Below are 19,763 nucleotides of genomic sequence, written 5' to 3' on the forward strand. Positions count from 1 at the left end.
TTTTTACCGCACTGAGCTAAGCGCGTCTCTCGTATCAGAAATGTTGTTCTCTCCGTCTAAAGGATTTTGTGAGAACATGAACAATGAACTTTCAATTTTTGCTCACATAAGCGCTCCTGCTCTTCTGTGCTATTGGTATATGCAGCTAGCCATATAAGCATAAAAAGTGTGAATGAGATCATTTCTGCACCAGATGTCACTTATGGCACATAGATACGAAGGCCAAAAAGAGAACTGGCAGCAGTTCTGACGTCTGGACTTACTCTGAGACCTCAAGAGACTTCAAACACATTTCCTACCCAGAAGAAACTCTGGCAGTTCTATTCCTGAGAAATGTCCCCTGTTTTGTTTTCATCACCATCCGTCCAGCTTACGTAAAGCCTGTTTTGCATGACTCATGAGTTATGAGTTACTTAAGCTGGAGGGTCATTGAAGTTTTTGACCTTTGTCACATTTCTCACTCTGACAGGGCTGCACGATATTGGAAAAAAACTGACATTGCAGTTTGTTGTTCCCCTGCGATATATATTGCGTTTTTTTTAACCTGTTAAGCCCCAAGGTCCCGGTGGGTATTTTACTTTTTTTTTCACGACTCAGGGGATCTTAATATTTAAGAACCTATTAATGTGTTATACCAGATTAACGGAAATAATCTCAGCTAACTGACGATACAAACCATTTTTACCAAAACAAAACACAAGTCTCATAAGAAGCATCTAAATTACCCCTGAGCGAAAAATGCTAACAGACTTGGGCACAGAACTCAAGATAAAAGTACCCTTATTACTTATCGTAGCTGCACATACAAGATATCCGATTAAAGCTGAGGTTCCACAGATTATTTAGGTATATAGTATCATCACTGTGTCATCCGAACTCGCGACAGGGGAAGCAAACACAGACATCACAACACGTACCTTTACGGAGCTTCTAGGGGAGATCGTCTCACCGTAGCTGTCAATCTGATCAAAAGACGTGTTCAATGGCATTAAAACGAGAAAAAACGCGGCTGAATCGGTTGATCCATAGGTTTTTATCGTATCTGTATAAAAAATGTATTTAATTTATAATCCATAATTCCATTTTTATGTAAAAATCGCAGAGCAAAAGTTAGCTGCTAATGGTAGCCACCAGAGTGGCTGCTGCTTCCGGTCTTGGCTATGCGGCAGTCTAATACACACGGCCCAGACCAAGCAAGGAGGCAGAGGCAGAACGTCCAAAAATATAACCCGACGTGGGCATTTATTAAAAACATGGGCACAAAGTTCACAGCCTCAATCCTGCTGTTCTCCTTGTCCACATCCTGCAGCCACAAGGATCTCACACACACACCCAGCCCTCTCAACAGACAGGGCAACAGAGCCTAAATACCCACACTCCAATCATCACAACAAGACACAGGTGATGGGGGAGGAGACAACACAGGACACCAGGTGCACACAATCATCAGCCACAGACAACATATACTGTGCAATCACGCTAATAAAGTGCCATATTACCCGGCCTGAAGCCGCCAGTCCATAGTGACGAAGTTACCTTCGTCACACACACATTACCAAATAAGGAGTGAGAGTGACACGTAGCCAAAACCGGAAGCTGCATACACTCTGGTGGCTAGCATTAGCAGCTAACTTTTGTGCTCCGATTTTTACATAAAAATAGAATTATGGATTATAAACAATTGCTTCAAAGCCACAGATACATTATCAACCTATGGATCAACCGATTCAGCCGCATTTTTTCTCGTTTTAATGCCATTGAACACGTCTTTTGATCAGATTGACAGCTACGGTGAGACAATCTCCCGTAAAAGCTCCGTAAAAGGTACGTGTTGTGATGTCTGTGTTTGCTTCCCCTGTCGCGAGATTGGATCGCTTAGATCAGGGGTATTCAACTCAAATTCAACGAGGTCCAGTTAGAGAAAATGTCCCCATGCAAAGGTCCGGAACATCAAAATGTCTAACTTGCTTTATGAATTAGTGTCATATCAGTGGCGAACCGTCAGGGCCTTCAAGGTATTCAGAGAATACCCTGGAACACTCAGATAAAACAAACAAAAAAATCGATTTAATTATATAAATAAAATGTATATAAAATGAATAAATGAGAATCGTATCTGTGTTGTTGATCTAATATTACAGTGTTACGTTGATTTGTTTGTCCTTCTCGGACCATGCACTATGCATTTCAGTGGTTTTTTGTTAGAAAAGAAAGCAACCAATCAGATCTTGTTCTGGGTCTCTGGGTAGAATATCCTTCAACCAAGGTATTCTACATCCTTGATAGAATGCCCTGGCCGTTGCACTGAATGAGAGCGTACGTTTGGACTGACAGTTTGATCAACCAATCATATATTGACTTGTAGCCAATGGGCGTGTTCTTCCAGAGTTTCCCTCGGTTCCAGGGTACTCTAGAACAGTGATTCTCAAATGGGGGTACGCGGGCCCTTGGGGGTACGTCGGGGTACTGCAGGGGGTACGTGAGATTTATATAAAAAAAAAAGGTTAACTAAAAAAAATAATCTTAGTAAAATAAGTTAAATAGAAAACACAATTTTATATAAAACATTCCTAGAACCACCAAGGGGGTCCTCATATAAACATGTCAAATGTGTGTATTGTATTTTATAGTTTTTCACAATAACATATTACTTAAATTGAAAAACTCCTTGGAAAAATCTGTTTTATAAAAGTGTTATGTTATTTTTTTTCATGCATAAAATGAAAATATCCTTAGTTTGTTGTAATGCATACCACGAAGGAGTTAATACATCACACACTGAGGGAACATCACTATATTGTAATTATTCATATAGGCTTTTTCGATCAAAAATGTTCGGGATCGGTGAGGGGGTACTTGGCTGAGAAAATGTTTCAAAGGGGGTACATTACTGAAAAAAGTTTGAGAAGCACTGCTCTAGAAGGCCCGCTAGTTAACTGGTTCGAGACAGAGGATCTAGATCAGGTGTCTCAGACTCCAGGCCCGCAGGCCAGACGCGGCCCGAGAGACAGTTTCTCATGGCCCCGTTGTTGATATCATGTAATAGTGTTAATCTGGCCCGCGCGTTTAAATTTGTGCTTTCAAATTTTAATTACATTTTTGGATTAATCCCGCTGCTGGCAGGGAACTGCTGCGCGCAGTTCCCTCGCCCCTCCCCCCTCCGAGGGAACTCCGCCACGTCAATCAAATGCGCGCAGCGGAATCAATCACAGAGTGATCCAAAAGTGACAGAGTGGAAGGAAAATATATCGCCCAGTCATGTCTACATCAAAACTTTCAGGGAAAAGAAAAGTCGATGATGACCACAGAAGATTTCAGGAGAAGTGGGAGACTGAATATTTTTTTGTCGAGTACAGGGGAAACGCAACGTGCCTTATATGCACAGAGAAAATCGCTGTATACAAGGAGTATAACGTCAGTATGCAAAATACCTGGGAGACGAGAGAGAGAAAAGAGTCACAGAGCTAAAAAAATGTCGATGGAAGCAACAAAATCTCTTCAAGAAAGGAAGCAATGAGGCTGTGGTGAGTGAGATGATTGCTAAAGCGGGAAAGCCGTTTACGGAAGGCGAGTTTGTAAAAAAGTGCATGTTGCAGGCTGCAAGTATAGTCTGTCCGGAAAAGAAGGGTCAGTTTAACAACATCAGCCTGTCAGCTAACACAGTGGCAGAGCGCATTTCTGACTTATCAAGTGACATATATGATCAGCTGTGCGACAAAGCCAAACTTTTCTGTGCATACTCTGTGGCTCTTGATGAGAGCACGGACATCACTGACACCGCTCAGCTCGCTATGTATGTCCGTGGTGTTGATGACAAGTTTGAAGTGACAGAGGAGTTGCTTACAGTGAAACCAATGCATGGCCAGACCACCGCTCAGGAGATATTCCAGCAACTGTGTGATGCCATTGCGGATATTGGTCTGCCATGGAAGAGGTTTGTTGGAATTACGACCGACGGAGCGCCATCAATGACAGGGAGGGAAAATGGGCTGGTGGCACTTGTTCAAAGAAAACTGGAGGAGGAGGCTATTGCTCTGCACTGCATTATCCATCAGCAGGCCCTTTGCAGCAAATGCTTGAAGTTTGTCAATGTGATGTCTGTTGTTGTGAAATGCATCAACCATATCAGATCCAGGGTCTTAAAGCACCGCCAGTTCCGTTCTTTTTTGGAGGAAATTGAGTAAGAATATGAGGATGTGCTCTACTTCACAGAGGTGCGTTGGCTCAGCAGGGGACACGTCCTGAAGAGGTTTTTTGAGTTGAGAACAGAACTGAAAGTATTCCTGCTGGAGAAGGGTGGGATGGCTGTTCCCGAGCTGAGTGATCCCAAATGGCTCATGGACTTAGCTTTTCTTGTTGACATCACACAGGAGCTGAATGCACTGAATAAGAAGTTGCAGGGCCAGAGCCAGCTTGTCAGTGCAGCATATGACAATGTCAAAGCATTCTCTACAAAACTGGTGTTATGGAAAGCCCAGCTCCCTCGGAAAAACTTCTGCCATTTCCCAGCATGCAAGGCTCTCATGGACAAGGGCACAGCATTCAGTGGTGAGAAGTATGTTGATGCCATTGTGAAGCTACAGGAGGAATTTGATCAGCGGTTTGCAGACTTCAAGACACACGGAGACACTTTCCAAATGTTTGCAGACCCCTTCTCCTTTGATGTGGCAAATGCCCCTGGTGTGCTTCAAATGGAGCTCATTGACCTGCAGTGCAATTCTGAGCTGGGCGGGGGGTGGGTGTGTCTACAGAAGGTCCAGTTGTGATAGCCACGGTTCACACCTGTGTGATATATATTGAAGTAGCCTGTAGCTTTATCAACGTCTGCATTTAATCAACAACTGACTGCCAATCAAATAAAGAAAGTACAATTCAAAAACAACTATTTATTGTCAATTAGCATTGAACGATACAGATATACAGTAAATACTGTGGATATGTGTAATGTTCCTCTCGGGCTGCATTTAAAAATGAAATAGAGAAAATAAATAAAATAGCTTTTGAAAATGTGTGCATCTTAAAAGTGCTTAATTTTAGATAAATAAAATAAAGTGTAGCAGCTGCTTGAGTTTCCCTTTTTCTTTGTTAACCGTTTCACATCATCAATCAATCAATCAATGTTTATTTATATAGCCCAATATCACAAATGTTACATTTGTCTCAGTGGTCTTCACAGTGTGTACAGAATATCAGTATGACAATACGACACCCTCTGTCCTTAGACCCTCACATCGTACAAGGAAAAACTTCCGAAGAAAACCCAGTTTAAAGGGAAAAATGGGAGAAACCTCAGGGAGAGCAACAGAGGAGGGATCCCTCTCCCAGGACGGACAGACGTGCAATAGATGCCGTGTGTAAATTGAAAAGATAATACATTTGCAACATAGGTAGTCCAAATGTTTGGAAATGCATGTGTGTATAATAGGAAGATGAATCCACGAGGATATCCATCCAGGACCGATGATCCAGGACCACAGCCACGACTCGCGATCCAGGGCTCGCGATCCAGGACACAGGACCGCAGGATCATCCATGACTCCGGATCCCAGCGTATATAGACACCAATAAGAAAGACATTTGGGGAAGCTGGGTTAATCGCAACATGAGTACACAGGTATAGACAGAGAGAAGGAAGAAGTAAGATGTCCCCCGACAAACTAAGCCTATATCAGCAAAACTAGGGGCTGAATCTAATCAGCCCTAACTATAAGCTTTATCAAAAAGGAAGGTCTTAAGCATACTCTTAAAAACGGATAGGGTGTCTGCCGCCCGAACACAAACTGGAAGCTGATTCCACAAATGTGGAGCTTGATAAGAAAAGGCTCTGGCTCCCATTGTACTTTTAGAGACTCTAGGAACAACCAACAACCCTGCATTCTTGGAACGCAATGCCCTAGTAGGACAGTAGGGTATAATGAGTTCTTTAAGGTAAGATGGCGCCTGCCCATTAAGGGCTTTGTAGGCGAGAAGAAGAATTTTAAATTCTATCCTGTGTTCTATAGGGAGCCAGTGTAAGGCAGCCAGAACAGGAGTAATGTGGTCCCTTTTCCTAACTCTGGTTAGTACACGAGCCGCAGCATTTTGAATCAGCTGAAGCGACTTGACTGACTTCTTGGTACTCCCTGATAATAAAGAGTTACAATAATCCAGCCTTGAAGTAACAAATGCATGGACTAGTTTCTCTGCATCGTTTTGAGGCAAGATCTGCCTGATCATGACCTAACAGTTTCAGCCGATTATAGAACAATATCAGTCTTTACACATCATAACCATTGAACAGTTTTAAAGTTTCTCTTTCTTTCCCTCTTATATTGCAGTCCATTACTCGCTTTTTTTTAATTCAGTGCGAGAATTGAGCTCCAGCTTGTCCTGCCAGGAGTTTAAATCTGGGCTGAAATGGTGTCAGAGCCATTCTCATACACACACACACACATGCAGGTGCTCATTGGTTAGCCTCGGTTAGCCTGCCCTGGAACGATATTTGGTTTTCATTTTGATCCTGGTGGGCTGATCATATCGGGCTCTGAGACTGCTTATTTTTTGTGACCTCAGTTCTGACTTGAGAGGGATTGTTTGGTCAAACACTTTGTGTTTTGTCTCATAGTGGCGTGTTGGCACTTTTAATGAGCGCCACGGTCTCTGAACAAATGAGACTCACTGGTGCTGTGCTCCCAGTGGCAGGATGAACATGAACGAGTCCACTCAGGGTTAAAAGCTCTGTTCTCACTGTTCACGTTCCTCTTCTTGGAGAGCGCCATGTGTAATTATGTGTCTCTTCCTGTCTGCCGCTAACACGCCTGTTCACACTCCTCTCCGCTTCTCTCCCTGTATCGCTAATTATTCTCTTTACTCACTTTCCTCTCCGCTTCTCTCTGCCGCGCTTTCATCTCTTCTTCTGTGTTTCTCTCCCTGTATCGCTCACTCGTCTCTTCTTCTGTGTTTCTTTCCCTGTATCGCTTACTTGTCTCTTTCGTCCCCTGTCGGCGGCGTTTAAAATAGAATCACCCCGTCAACATTGAAATCCCCTATTAATGCATTGATTAATTATAAGTCCGGGTCCGTATAGGTCGGCGTCTGGGTCCGGATCCGGACAGCGGTCCGCCTGTTGCCGACCCCTGGCTTAGATACTATACTTAAATAATCTGTGGAGTCTCAGCTTTAATCGGATATATTGTATGTGCAGTTTCGATAAGTAATAAGGGTATCTTTATTTTGAATTCTGTGCTAAAGTACATTAGCATTTTTTTTTTTTTTTTTTTTAAATGAATAAAACTGCACGTCCCTGCGGTGTGAATATCGCGCATGCGCATATCGCGGTTATCGGCATGACACAGTATATCGTTCATCCCTACTCTGACACATATTTCTCCCTCATTGTGTCTTGCAGGAGTGGGTTGGAGAGCGCTGCCTGAAGTCTCTGTCTGAGGACAGCAGTGCCCTCCAGGACCCGGTTCTGGTGAACATTCAGGCCCAAAGGCTCCTGCAGCTCATCTGCTATCCACACCGCCAGCTGGACAGCGACGAGGGTGACAACCCACAGAGGCAGCGAATCAAACGCATCCTACAGGTCAGGAATAATCTCATCGTGTTTGAAATATATTTCTATTTTTGAATCAATAAAGATGATTTAGTTCAAAAAAAGAATGCGAGAGATGTGTTGGTTTTAAAAACAAAAGGGTAAGCCTTGACCTTGGTTATTCTCTTAAAATAAAAATAACTTGAAGTGCTTGACTTAACTGCTATGAAGTTGCCCCTTTTGACTCAGAGCTGTGATGTTTTGCTGCCCTCTCCTGGCTGACTCAGGGATTGAGGAAATGTTTTCACCAGTGCAATAAACTGTGAATACTTATAGCTGGATGTTGAGAAGAAAAAGGCAGAAACGTTCATGATTAACACTACTTTTATTTCGTAGAACATGGACCAATGGACGATGAGACAGTCGTCCCTGGAGCTGCAGCTGATGATCAAACAGAGCACAAACAACGTAAGTAGCTGTTTTCTATTCATCTTTTGAAGAAGAAAATACTACACGTCTTCTTCAAATGGAAATGAAAAACCCTCGTTTATTTTCCAATAGGAGCTCTACTCACTCTTGGAGAACATAGCCAAGGCCACCATAGAGGTGTTTCAGAAATCAGCAGAGATGAACAGTAACCCCTCAGGGAACGGAGCAGCGGCACAAGGTGGCTCCGGATCCAACAGCACCACGAGCAAGATGAAGCCAATTTTAAGGTATGTAGGTTGAATTACTCATTTTGACGCTATGTATAATCTCATACATCTTTGGCAATAGATCAGACTTAAGCTTAACACTTAACCTTAACACTTTTTTGGCTTGAAACGAAGTGATGTTGGAATCTAACATGTGGTGTTTGCACTGTGCCGCAGCTCCTCTGAGCGGTCAGGTGTGTGGCTGGTGGCTCCGTTGATAGCCAAGCTGCCCACCTCAGTCCAGGGTCACGTACTGAAGGCAGCAGGAGAGGAGCTGGAGAAAGGACAGCACCTCGGCTCTTCATCTCGCAAGGAGAGGGACAGGCAGAAACAGAAAAGGTTGGTGGCACATTTCTGTAACTCTGTAATAAATGAGATTATATTTATTCTGGTACAAGAGGAAATGTTTTTGCAAATAGAGTGGCTATTAGAGGTTGCAAAAAAACTACCTTTGCTTATTCGGGGTGTCCGCGGGGTCTTAAAAAGTATTACAAGTTGATAAATCAATTTAGTGAAAATGAAGGCTATTAAAAAGTATTAAACGGCATTTCCAAGGTGTTACATTTTGTAGCTTGTTTTCAATAAGTGTATAAATTGTCCAAAGAGGTTGTATTCTACAGTCTGCCTGAATGTAATCATTGCGTAGGTGTGTAGTGTGACTCTGTTTAGTTTATTTATGGCATCCCGTTGGATTTGACGTCATCTGAGCAGGACATCGCACGCTCACTGCTTGATAGCGCGCGAAGGTCCGTTTACGCCGGTTGTTAAACAACATCGTTATGGGGAAATGCAAGTTTGCGTCCAAATGGTTGGAAGATAAGGAGGAAGGACAATCAATACTGTATATAGTCAATGTGAGGTAAAGTGTGTCGCCAAGGTAACCGGTTAGAACTCCAAGTGGCGATGAGTTCTTAAAATGTATGGAAAGGGTCTTAAAAAAGGTCTTAATAGGTATTACATTTGTTATTATTTACATTATGTGTTTCCCTTTTCAGTATGTCTCTGCTGAGCCAGCAGCCATTCTTGTCCTTGGTGCTGACCTGCTTGAAGGGGCAGGACGAACAGAGGGAAGGCCTTCTCACCTCCCTGTATAGCCAAGTGCAGCAGATAGTGACCAACTGGAGAGAAGACCAGTACCAGGACGACTGCAAGGCAAAGCAGATGATGCACGAGGCTCTGAAACTGCGACTCAATCTTGTAAGAACTTCTTCATCACCACGACCAGCTTTACTGCTAACATCCCTGGCTATATAGAATGTTACACTAAGTTGTCATTATTGTGTACCAAACATTAGATTTGATTGTAACTGTTAGGTGACTAACAGTACTGTTTCTCTCCTATCAAGGTGGGGGGCATGTTCGACACGGTGCAGCGCAGCACCCAGCAGACCACTGAGTGGGCGGTCCTACTTCTTGACATCATCAGCAGCGGCACGGTGGACATGCAGTCCAATAAGTGAGTGTTGACAAAAGAGACACTTCACACATTATTTCCCTGATTGGACACTTTGGTTATTATTTTCCAGTTCAATGATCCGTCACTTGATCTGCATGGCTCTTATGTTTCCGTCTCTCCCACAGTGAGCTCTTCACCACAGTGTTGGACATGTTGAGTGTTCTCATTAACGGCACGCTGGCTGCTGACATGTCCAGCATCTCTCAGGGCAGCATGGAGGAGAACAAGAGAGCCTATATGAACCTGGTCAAGAAGCTCAGGGTAAGAACAGCACAACCTTTTTTTAACCCATAGCCAAGATGTGTAAAGATATGGTCCTATTTCGAAGATGTAGTGCTTATATTGTATTTACAGTTGTTGCATGTCTATTCATTCTGTTTTGAGGCAGGTATTCCTGCAGATAAAGTAATATACTACTTGTAGAATCATATTTCAGTGGTGGGTTGTTTCTGACTCATGTGATTTAAACATTAAGACATCTTTGAACTACATATGTCTTGATCATGTGGTTAACCTGCATGCCAGCACGTTTTTTTTAAATAATATGCTAATGTATAAAAGAGACGGAAACTTAACTTGGTCATTGTTGAGTCCTTTTCATGAACATTTTACATAAACATCCTGTTTTTACTTTATTTTTACAGAAAGAGCTTGGGGATCGGCAGTCGGAAAGTTTGGAAAAGGTTCGCCAGCTCTTGCCACTGCCCAAGCAAACCCGTGATGTCATCACCTGTGAACCTCAGGGCTCACTGATCGACACCAAGGGGAACAAGATCGCTGGATTTGAGAAGGAGGTACTGGTTCCTCACACGCTGATGTGACTTTACATCTACTTGCAAAGTGACACACATCAATGACATCAGTATGATTTGTACTTTACAGTGAAACTAGAATGTTATTTATCTAGTAAACTATATTATGTTGCATTGCTCACTGTTCAAAATGATTAAGTAAATGGTTAAGTAACAGGAAAACAATATCAACTGTTTCCCTTATTCATACGGTGGCTGGTGCAATAGACAATTACAAAGTGTGAAAAACTTTAACAAAGCTTGAGACAAATTTACATTTTATAAAACAAAATTACATTAGCGAAACACTTTTTCCACAGAAGAAACTAATTAACAAGATGTGAAACACTTTTACAAAGCTAGAGACACTTTAACATTTGTCGAAACACTTTAACAAACTAGAGAATCAAACCAGAAAGGGAATGCCCATCATACCAGTTGTGACGTGCAAGTGATAGACACAAACTTAAGTTTGTTTTGGCGGATAGACCGCCGGTACCTATGGACGGTACGAGTGTGTTTATGGTCGTTTTGTCCGTTCTGTGGAAACCACCTGGGCCAGGTGACATGCTTTTGCTCATCACGATATATTCTCTCTTGCCCAAGAGATACGTTCTCGTGCACACGAGAAAGTTACAGGTTCGCCAAGTAGGAAGTGGAGCTGTGCCTTATTACGCACAGCTGTTCGCTGTGTTTACCTTCATTAGACAGCTAAAAAGCGACTGCAGGCTGCTTTGTTATAACCACACACAGCTCTACACACACACACACACACACACACACACAAAGAACTCTACACACATCGAACAACTGATTATCACACCTTATTATTCTGTGTGTGTGTGTGTGTGTGTGTGTGTGTGTGTGTGTGTGTGTGTGTGTGTGTGTGTGTGTGTGTGTGTGTGTGTGTGTGTGTGTGTGTGTGTGTGTGTGTGTGTGTGTGTGTGTGTGTGTGTGTGTGTGTGTGTGTGTGTGTGTGTGTGTGTGTGTGTGTGTGTGTGTGTGTGTGTGTGTGTGTGTGTGTCAAAGCAGCCTGCAGTCACTTTTTAGCTGTCTAATGAAGGTAAACACAGCGTGTGTAAAAGGCACAGCTCCACTTCCTACTTGGCGAACCTGTAACTTTCTTGTGTGCACGAGAGTGTTTCTCTTGCGCAAGAGAAAGTATATCGTGATGAGCAAAAGCATGTCACCTGGCCCAGGTGGACAAAACATGTTTAACGACCATAAACACACTCATTCCGTCCAAAAGTACCGGCGGTCTATCCGCCAAAACAAACAAGTTTGTGTCAATCACAAGCACGTCACTTCTGGTATGATAGGCATTCCCTTTCCAGTTTGTTAAAGTGTTTCGGGAAATGTTAAAGTGTAATTCCCTCGAAGCACAGGCAGACACAAGTGGCTTTCTCATTACGGGTTTATTCCTCCGAATCCACCGTGAAAACTACACAAACAAACAGTATAAATGACAAACATAGTTTCGTGTTAGACACACAATAACATGCACAGCATGTGAGATAACTAGCAAGGTAATAAACATAAAAGTAATACAAACACAACAACATACCTCGTTGCGCTGCATGCTCTGTAAACAGAGGGAAGTATTCTTCAGTTCTCTTCACAACTTATATGTATAAGAATACAAAACTAAATACACATTACAGTTAAATTATGAACATGTAAAGGCTACACTTACATAAAGTGTTTTGGGAAATGTTAAAGTGTTTTGGGAAATGTTAAAGTGTTTTAGGAAATGTTAAAGTGTTTTGGGAAATGTTAAAGTGTTTCGGGAAATGTTAAAGTATTTCGACACCTTGTAATTGTCGATTGCACCGCTCAGCCACCATACATTTAAGAGTGGACAAACTATAAACGCTGCACTATTAACTTTTTTATTTTCTTTATCAAACTTGCTATAAATTAAGCATTATCTGCACATGTTGATCTTGAGTTAAATAACAGTTATCTGTCTCTGTGCTATCAGGGTCTCCAAGTCTCAACAAAACAGAAGATTTCTCCGTGGGACGTCTTTGAGGGTCTCAAACACTCAGCCCCCCTCTCCTGGGGATGGTTCGGCACGGTGCGCGTAGACCGCAAAGTCACCAAATTTGAGGAGCAGCAGCGTTTCCTGCTCTACCACACCCACCTGAAGCCCAAACCTCGCAGCTACTACCTGGAGCCGCTCCCACTGCCCCCTGAAGAGGAGGAGCCCCTAACACCCGTCTCCCAGGAACCAGAGAAGAAGATGATAGAGGCAGTAAAGCCGGAGAAGAGTGTGCCCGCTGTGCCCCCTGACTCTAATAAGAAGAAATCCAACAAGAAGAAGAAAACTCCCTCTGCTAAAACAGAGGTCAGTTGTGTTTAGATTTTAGGGATTAAAGGGCCTGTAATGCTTTGTATCAATCTAGATCGTTATAGGGCGAGTTGCAAAATGTTTGTGTCCTAGAGATGTAAGCTTTCTCTTGAATATAATTGAACTACATCATTGCTTCTCACGGACCACATTGAAATAAATGTATTTATGTATTTATTTAAGTTTTCCGCACTCTCGCAGGAATATCTCCGCAATGGAGCGAGCTTAAGTTTTGCTTTCGATTGCCTGATATAGCCCAGTGCAACACCTTCGTCACACATGTTGCCACTTGTTTGTACCATTTTCAGGCGATTTGTAATCTGTTCTAGTAAAAAGATGTGTTTTAAAACGTATAAAACAAACAATTGATGTCTTTTATGAACATTTACCCATGCTGGAAGTAGATTTAGATGTGTTAGGAGTTAGATAGAGATTATTATCTAATATGTGACCCGCTCTATCGAAATTAGTCGGAAGTCGCAACGGCTCATTTCAAAATAAACGTGGATTTGCGTAAAGAAATAGTTTTTCGGGGTTCGGGTGTTTTGTTTGATTTTAAATAAACAAAGTCTTGGCTTTCAGAATATGAAACTTTTATTTCCATAATCTCACGATAAATATACGTTTTTGAAGCTTGTAAAGGGAAGATGACAGGCACCTCTCACTCGCACTCTGCTTCGGGGTGTCTGCGGGGTCTTAAAAAGTATTAAAAGTTGATAAATCAATTTAGCGAAAATTAAGGCTATTAAAAAGTATTAAATGGCATTTTCCAAGGTATTACATTTTGTAGCTTGTTTTCAATAAGTATATAAATTGTCCAAATAGGTTGTATTCTAAAGTTTGCCTGAATGTAATCATTGCGTAGGTGTGTAGTGTGACTCTGTTTAGTTTATTTATGGCATCCCGTTGGATTTGACGTCATCTGAACAGGACATCGCACGCTCACTGACTGACTGCTGCTTGGGCCGTTTACGCTGGTTATTAAACAACATCGTTATGGGGAAATGCAAGTTTCGCGTCCAAATGGTTGGAAGATAAGGAGGAAGGACAATCAATAATGTATATAGTAAATGTAAGGTAAAGTGTGTCGCCAATGTAACCGGTTAAAACTCGAAGTGGCGATGAGTTCTTAAAATGTATGGAAAGGGTCTTAAAATGTATTAAATTTGACTTCAGGATTCCTCATATGCTCTGTGCTCTTCCGCTGCGCCGCCCCCCCGCCCTCCGGCTGAAATGATGAATGTAAGGCGTATAGTAATCATAGATAACACGGCAGGGTCCGTTACAGTTTGTTTTCATCTGATTTCAAATAAACAAAGTCTTGGCTTTCAGAATATTAAACTTGTTTCGGCAAATTCAGATGATAAATACAACTTTGAAGCTTGTGACGGCATAATTACAAGTGGAGAACGGAGTAACTTGACGTCACAGCAGGCACAACAACAGCCGGTGTTTCTCGTGAGTGTTTTCCCCGGGAAACAAACACAATACACACACGCACACACACACACACACACACACATGCGAGCTTCCCCCAGACCAGTAATCCAAACAAAAATATTTTCCCTCCGTAGTATTTTGATCATTTGCTAATAATCAATCAGATCGATGGATTCCAGAGAAGAGGACACTTTGAAGGCCTTTTTCTCAAAATGATGACTCGGTAACAGTCATTATATCATGACATATTTGGAGTACAACAACAATCCTGATATCATTAGAAAGCTAGGAATCTCCTCTTTCCAACAGTGTATACAAGTCCAAATGTGTCTTCAGGTCAATTCAAAGCAGGTCACATATATGCATCCAATGAAGCATGCATGAAGTCTGTTGATGATCAGAGTTCGTTGTTGGGGCTTCAAAAACGTTTTTTATTTTAGTTTTGTAGGCAGACCATGCAAGCCAGCCCAATGGTCACCAAGGTTCATGTTTTAATAGCATTTTTACAAAAAAAGCCCAGGCGAGCCTAACATGTGAAAAAATTGCTTAGACCTCAGAGTTAAACGATATACATATAGCCTGCGACCATAGCTTTACTGTATTTTGTTTTGAAAATCCACAGCGGAGGTTTGTGTCGTACTACATGCGGTGTATTTTGAATATCTCTCAGTAGCCAACGATCTGTGAGTCTGCTAGTTCGGACATAAACTCCGTAATAAATGTAGTCTACATTTCATAAGAGGTGTAAAACCTGAGCATTTGAAATCGCATTTGAATGAAATGCTTATATAATCTCTATTTGTATTGTTGATTTAATGTGTGAACGAGGCGATATAGAGAAGGTTAAGCTGTCATTATTAGGCTGTAATTTGTTATATACTGATGGAGCGGTAAGCCTATTGTTTTTGGATATTTGTGGAGTTAGGTGGTCCGCGAGTGTTTTTTTATTGGTTAAGTGGTCCTTGGTATGAAAAAGTTTGAGAAACACTCAACTAGATGGAACTTAGCTTGGTATTAAATGCCAAAATAAAACTCAAAAAAAAGCTTAAGAAAGCTCAACTGCAATATCTCTCTCCAGAAATTATGACCCGGTTACTCAAAATAATCCATAGACCTTGTGAGCAATGTAATGTAGTAACCTGAGCTCGTCTGTGCTAGCCTATTCGTGAGCATTAGCCTTTTAGGAGTAATGTGATTTTTGTATTATTGTTTCCAGGACATGCGTTGAAAAATATTTAAATGTTCTCCTTCTTCTCAATAGGACTATGTCAACCGTGCACCAGGTGGTGTGGCTTATGGGACTAATATGCAACCTGAGATGATGCAGAACCATCCATATGGCCGGCTGCCGTACGGCCAGCAGAGCATGAACATGTACACACAGAACCAGCCTCTACCTCCAGGTCAGTTAATGGCATATGCTGTCATCATTATGGTCTTTGTTAGTAACAGGATGAGACACTGTTGAGCACTCATCAAGAGCTTTCCTTTTAAACAACAAAAGGCCATCTGGCATTGTTGTTAACGTTGTTGTTTGTTTTTCCACAGGAGGTCCAGGTTTAGAGCCTCCATACCGACCTGCCCGCAACCCACAGATGAACAAAATGATGCCCAACCGGCCCAGCTACCCAGGCATGATTCCCGGTATGCCGGGGAGCATGCCTGGCATGATGGGTATGGACAAGCAATACCCGATGGGTTATAAGCCCCAGCCCACCATGCCTCAGGGCCAGATACTGCGGCAGCAGCTACAGGTCAGACTGGTGAGTCGGTCCACACCCATTATAGCTGGATAGAGTTGACCATAAAGAGTAGTTATACACATATACAACATTATTATATGTTGTATATGTGTTTTTAAGTTAAAAAAATTGCCACCAAATACTGACTTGCTGTTTCTCTTTTCAGAATCAAAGCATGATCGGGCAGCAGATCAGACAAATAACCCCTAACCAACCATATACTTCGATGCAGGCATCTCAAGTAAGCCTATTTTGGTCGCCCTTTGTTGTTCCTAAGAATTGCATTTACTATCAAACACCCCATTTTCAGATGTATATATATTATATTATATATATATATATATATTGTCTGACACCTTTATTTATTGAAGAATTATAAAAAGCTTTTTGAACATGTTTGTGTTCACCATTTTCTAAAAGTTTACCATTTACACATTCAGTGCCGTAGTATACGCTTGGACAAGCCTTTCAGTTTTCTTTTTTTATGTTTACTACAATGATATCCTGATGTTAACACCATTTTCTCCTTTGTCTTGCTTTTAATCATGATCATTGTCTCTGTTTGCTCAGAACATATCTCAGGGCTATACCACATACGGATCACATATGGGGATGCAGCAGCATCCGTCCCAGGTTGGTGGTATAGTTCCCTCCTCCTATGGAAACCAGAACTTCCAGGGCACTCATCCTGGAGCCAACCCGGCTGTGGTGGATCCTCTTAGGCAAATGCAGCAAAGGCCCAGTGGTTATGTTCACCAGCAGGCTCCAGGCTACGCAAACAATATGCAGAACACACAGAGGTCAGTATTGTTTTCAAGTTAGGCTGCTGCTTTCTTAGCTGCTTAGCAGAACTTACGGTACAACTGATGTTGAGTTTACATTATAAGTGTTTGTCCTTGATTTTATGTAGACTACAAAGCTCACTTCTTCCTGTCCTGTGATCCTCAGGTTTGCCCACCAGCCAATCCAGCAGAATCCCATCATGCACGGTCTCAGTCACATGGGAGGACAGGGTGTCCATCAAGGCATGAGGCCCAATCAGATGCTGTCAGAACAACAGCAGCAGCAACAGCAGCAGCAGCAACAGGCAGCGCAACAGCAGCAGTACCTCAGACAACAAGCACTCAGAGTATGTTTGTTGATTATTCGTTTATCCAGGTGTTAAGCAAGCGGCAACCTATTGGCATGAAAACTGAAGCCCATGCAGAAATGCCTTAAACCTGCAGTTTTTGCAGAGCCCACAAACCAATGGGTTACTTAAGGGAGGCTACATTAGGTTATTCATTTTATAGGGAACATGCAAAGTGAAAAGGAGGCCATGTGTGTCTAAAACTTTTTGAATTGTGTCTCCCTGAGGCTACCAAGTGTTTTACTAAAAGGTACAAAAAGAAAGTCTTTATCTCAGAAACTAACAATTGATTGTTTCCTGTTTTTACAGCAGCAGCAAGCCCAACAACAGCAACAGCAGCAGCAGCAGCAGCAGCAGCAACAACAACAACAACAGCAACAACAACAACAGCAACAACAACAACAACAACAGCAGCAGCAACAGGTCCAGCCCCAGCAGGTTCCTCCTCAACAGCAGGTTGCTCAGCAGCAGCAGCAGCAACAACAACAACAACAACAGCAGGTGGCAGCGGGACCACCTCCAGGCCAGCAACAGAACCCAGGCCTGGGCATGCAGCCTCTGCCCCCCCAACAACCCATGGTAGGTCCAATCTGGAGGACGGGACTTTCATTAGTGCAGTTGTTGGTAGTATGATAGTATAAGGAGTTTTGTGATCCTTGTGAAAATGTTTAGTATTGTCTGGCACAGAATGTTCTTGCTACACTGTAGAAATCAGTTGGCTGTTTTGCATGTTTTAGTCAATTAACAAATGTGTAATAATCAATGTGTACCTTTTTTCTTTTTGTGTGGATTTAGCTTAGGTTTCTTGTGTCCAGGGAACAACCATACTGTATATATTGTACTACTTTTTAAAAGATCAACTTGATATAACAAAGCACAATATGATGCTTTAATCTCTGTGGGGAAAAATAGTACATTTACCATTTTGGGATCATTCTGGAGGCTTCCTGGTTCATTGAAGACATTTTAACATTTGACACCGCTACTTGACTACAAATGTTGAAGGTCTACATGTATGGCTTGTCGACAGGATTTTTTTAAAAGCCAGCTGTTAAAAATGTACCATTAGATGTTTGATGAAAACTGCAAGTTGTTGAAGATAGTGTGCTACAAAACCTTGGAATACATTTAGCACAACTTGTGTATATGTGCAACTAGTAGGTAATGGGAGAACATGTCAGAAATGGCCTCTATAACAATGTGTGTATCTCTCTTTCAGTTCCCACGACAGGGAATGCAGCAGACTCAGCAGCAGCAGCAGACTGCCGCTCTGGTCCGACAGCTGCAACAGCAACTTTCAAGTAAGTCAGAAACTTTAGAAACTCATTGTCTCCATCACTGTGTAATATGAGCAACAGATTTAAGGTTTATAATAAAACCTTCCCTCTCTTTTCAGATACAACACCAGGACAGGGCGCCAATTCATATTACTGATCGTGCGTGTTCCTAGTAGTATGTGAAGAATAGGCCCTTATTATGTGAAGAGGCCCTGCTCGTAGATTGGCAGATGAATGTGTCCAGTCCCGTGTAGGTTGTTAGGCGGGGAGACTGTTTGAGGCACAAAGGACCATGAAACCACATCCCTTCTCCACAAGTGATGTCAGCGATCAGAAAATATCTTGACTTCAGTCGTGTAATTATGGATTATCAAAGGAGGGATCCTGCTCTGAAGTAAACAGATAATGGTAATAATGGAAAAGTCTATGTAAAAAAGTACCAGAAATTATAAGAATAATGCAATTTTTTTATTTTATTTCAATTTGTACAATTTTTTCAGTTTCGTGTATTTCTCATTAAAAAATCATGTCAGTTTTTATGTCCTATACTTGTGTTAGCTGCCTGTTTACTCTATATAAAAACAGTCAATGGACTCTTGCATGATAAAGTTGGGATGGAAGGATTTGTTCTGATAAGTATGTTGAAAGGCAAAATACTTGAATAACTTACATTTTTTGTTGAGACATTGATCCCATAACTTAAAGGTCCCATGTCATGCTCCGGTTATTACCCGTCCCCTTGTGTGTTATGTAGCTTTTTATGCATGTAAACGCTCTGCAGAGTCACAAACCCTCAAAGTACACCCTGTAGCGAGTAAAACTCTAACACAGAAAAGACCCGTCTGTGCTGCCCCAGAACGCCTCGTTGGAGATTTCTCTTTTTCTTCCTGGGTACAGTGACGTGCCCATACCCAAATGGACCAATCCGTGGAGCCGTTACGTTAAGTCCGTGGATTGGTACATTTGGACCAATCCACGGACTTAACGTAACGGCTCCACGGATTGGTCCATTTGGCGGACTTCCTCACACACACAATCTTTTCTCAGCTGCAGCTCCGATGATTTCTCCTCCCTGAGACGGCGGGACGCTGTGAGTCGGTGTGTGAGCACACACACAAACTCCCAGCCAGGCTGTGTGTGTGTGTGTGTGTGTGTGTGTGTGTGTGTGTGTGTGTGTGTGTGTGTGTGTGTGTGTGTGTGTGTGTGTGTGTGTGTGTGTGTGTGTGTGTGTGTGTGTGTGTGTGTGTGTGTGTGTGTGTGTGTGTGTGTGTGTGTGTGTGTGTGTGTGTGTGTGTGGTCTGGGTTTCGCTGTGTTTCGCAGACAGCCACTGGGCTCATAGGGAGGGAGGGAGGGGGGGGCAGGAGCT

General features: G+C 42.3%; 1 protein-coding gene across 1 annotated transcript in view; it reads left to right on the forward strand.

Annotated features, from left to right (window-relative positions):
* med12 (mediator complex subunit 12) overlaps positions 1-18,931 on the forward strand; it is a 37,931-nt gene extending 19,000 nt beyond the window's left edge. Inside the window, 17 exon segments of the mRNA XM_071204607.1 lie at positions 7,388-7,567; positions 7,913-7,984; positions 8,078-8,232; positions 8,389-8,550; positions 9,207-9,408; positions 9,558-9,667; positions 9,793-9,928; positions 10,312-10,461; positions 12,440-12,805; positions 15,510-15,651; positions 15,797-16,011; positions 16,157-16,231; positions 16,561-16,790; positions 16,939-17,119; positions 17,429-17,698; positions 18,339-18,420; positions 18,516-18,931. Coding sequence (XP_071060708.1) covers positions 7,388-7,567; positions 7,913-7,984; positions 8,078-8,232; positions 8,389-8,550; positions 9,207-9,408; positions 9,558-9,667; positions 9,793-9,928; positions 10,312-10,461; positions 12,440-12,805; positions 15,510-15,651; positions 15,797-16,011; positions 16,157-16,231; positions 16,561-16,790; positions 16,939-17,119; positions 17,429-17,698; positions 18,339-18,420; positions 18,516-18,553 — 2,766 coding nt within the window. The 3' untranslated portion in view covers positions 18,554-18,931.
* Positions 18,932-19,763: the final 832 nt, after the last annotated feature.

This window comes from Pseudochaenichthys georgianus, chromosome 10, assembly GCF_902827115.2.
Source record: "Pseudochaenichthys georgianus chromosome 10, fPseGeo1.2, whole genome shotgun sequence".
In the NCBI taxonomy this organism is placed as follows: domain Eukaryota; kingdom Metazoa; phylum Chordata; class Actinopteri; order Perciformes; family Channichthyidae; genus Pseudochaenichthys; species Pseudochaenichthys georgianus.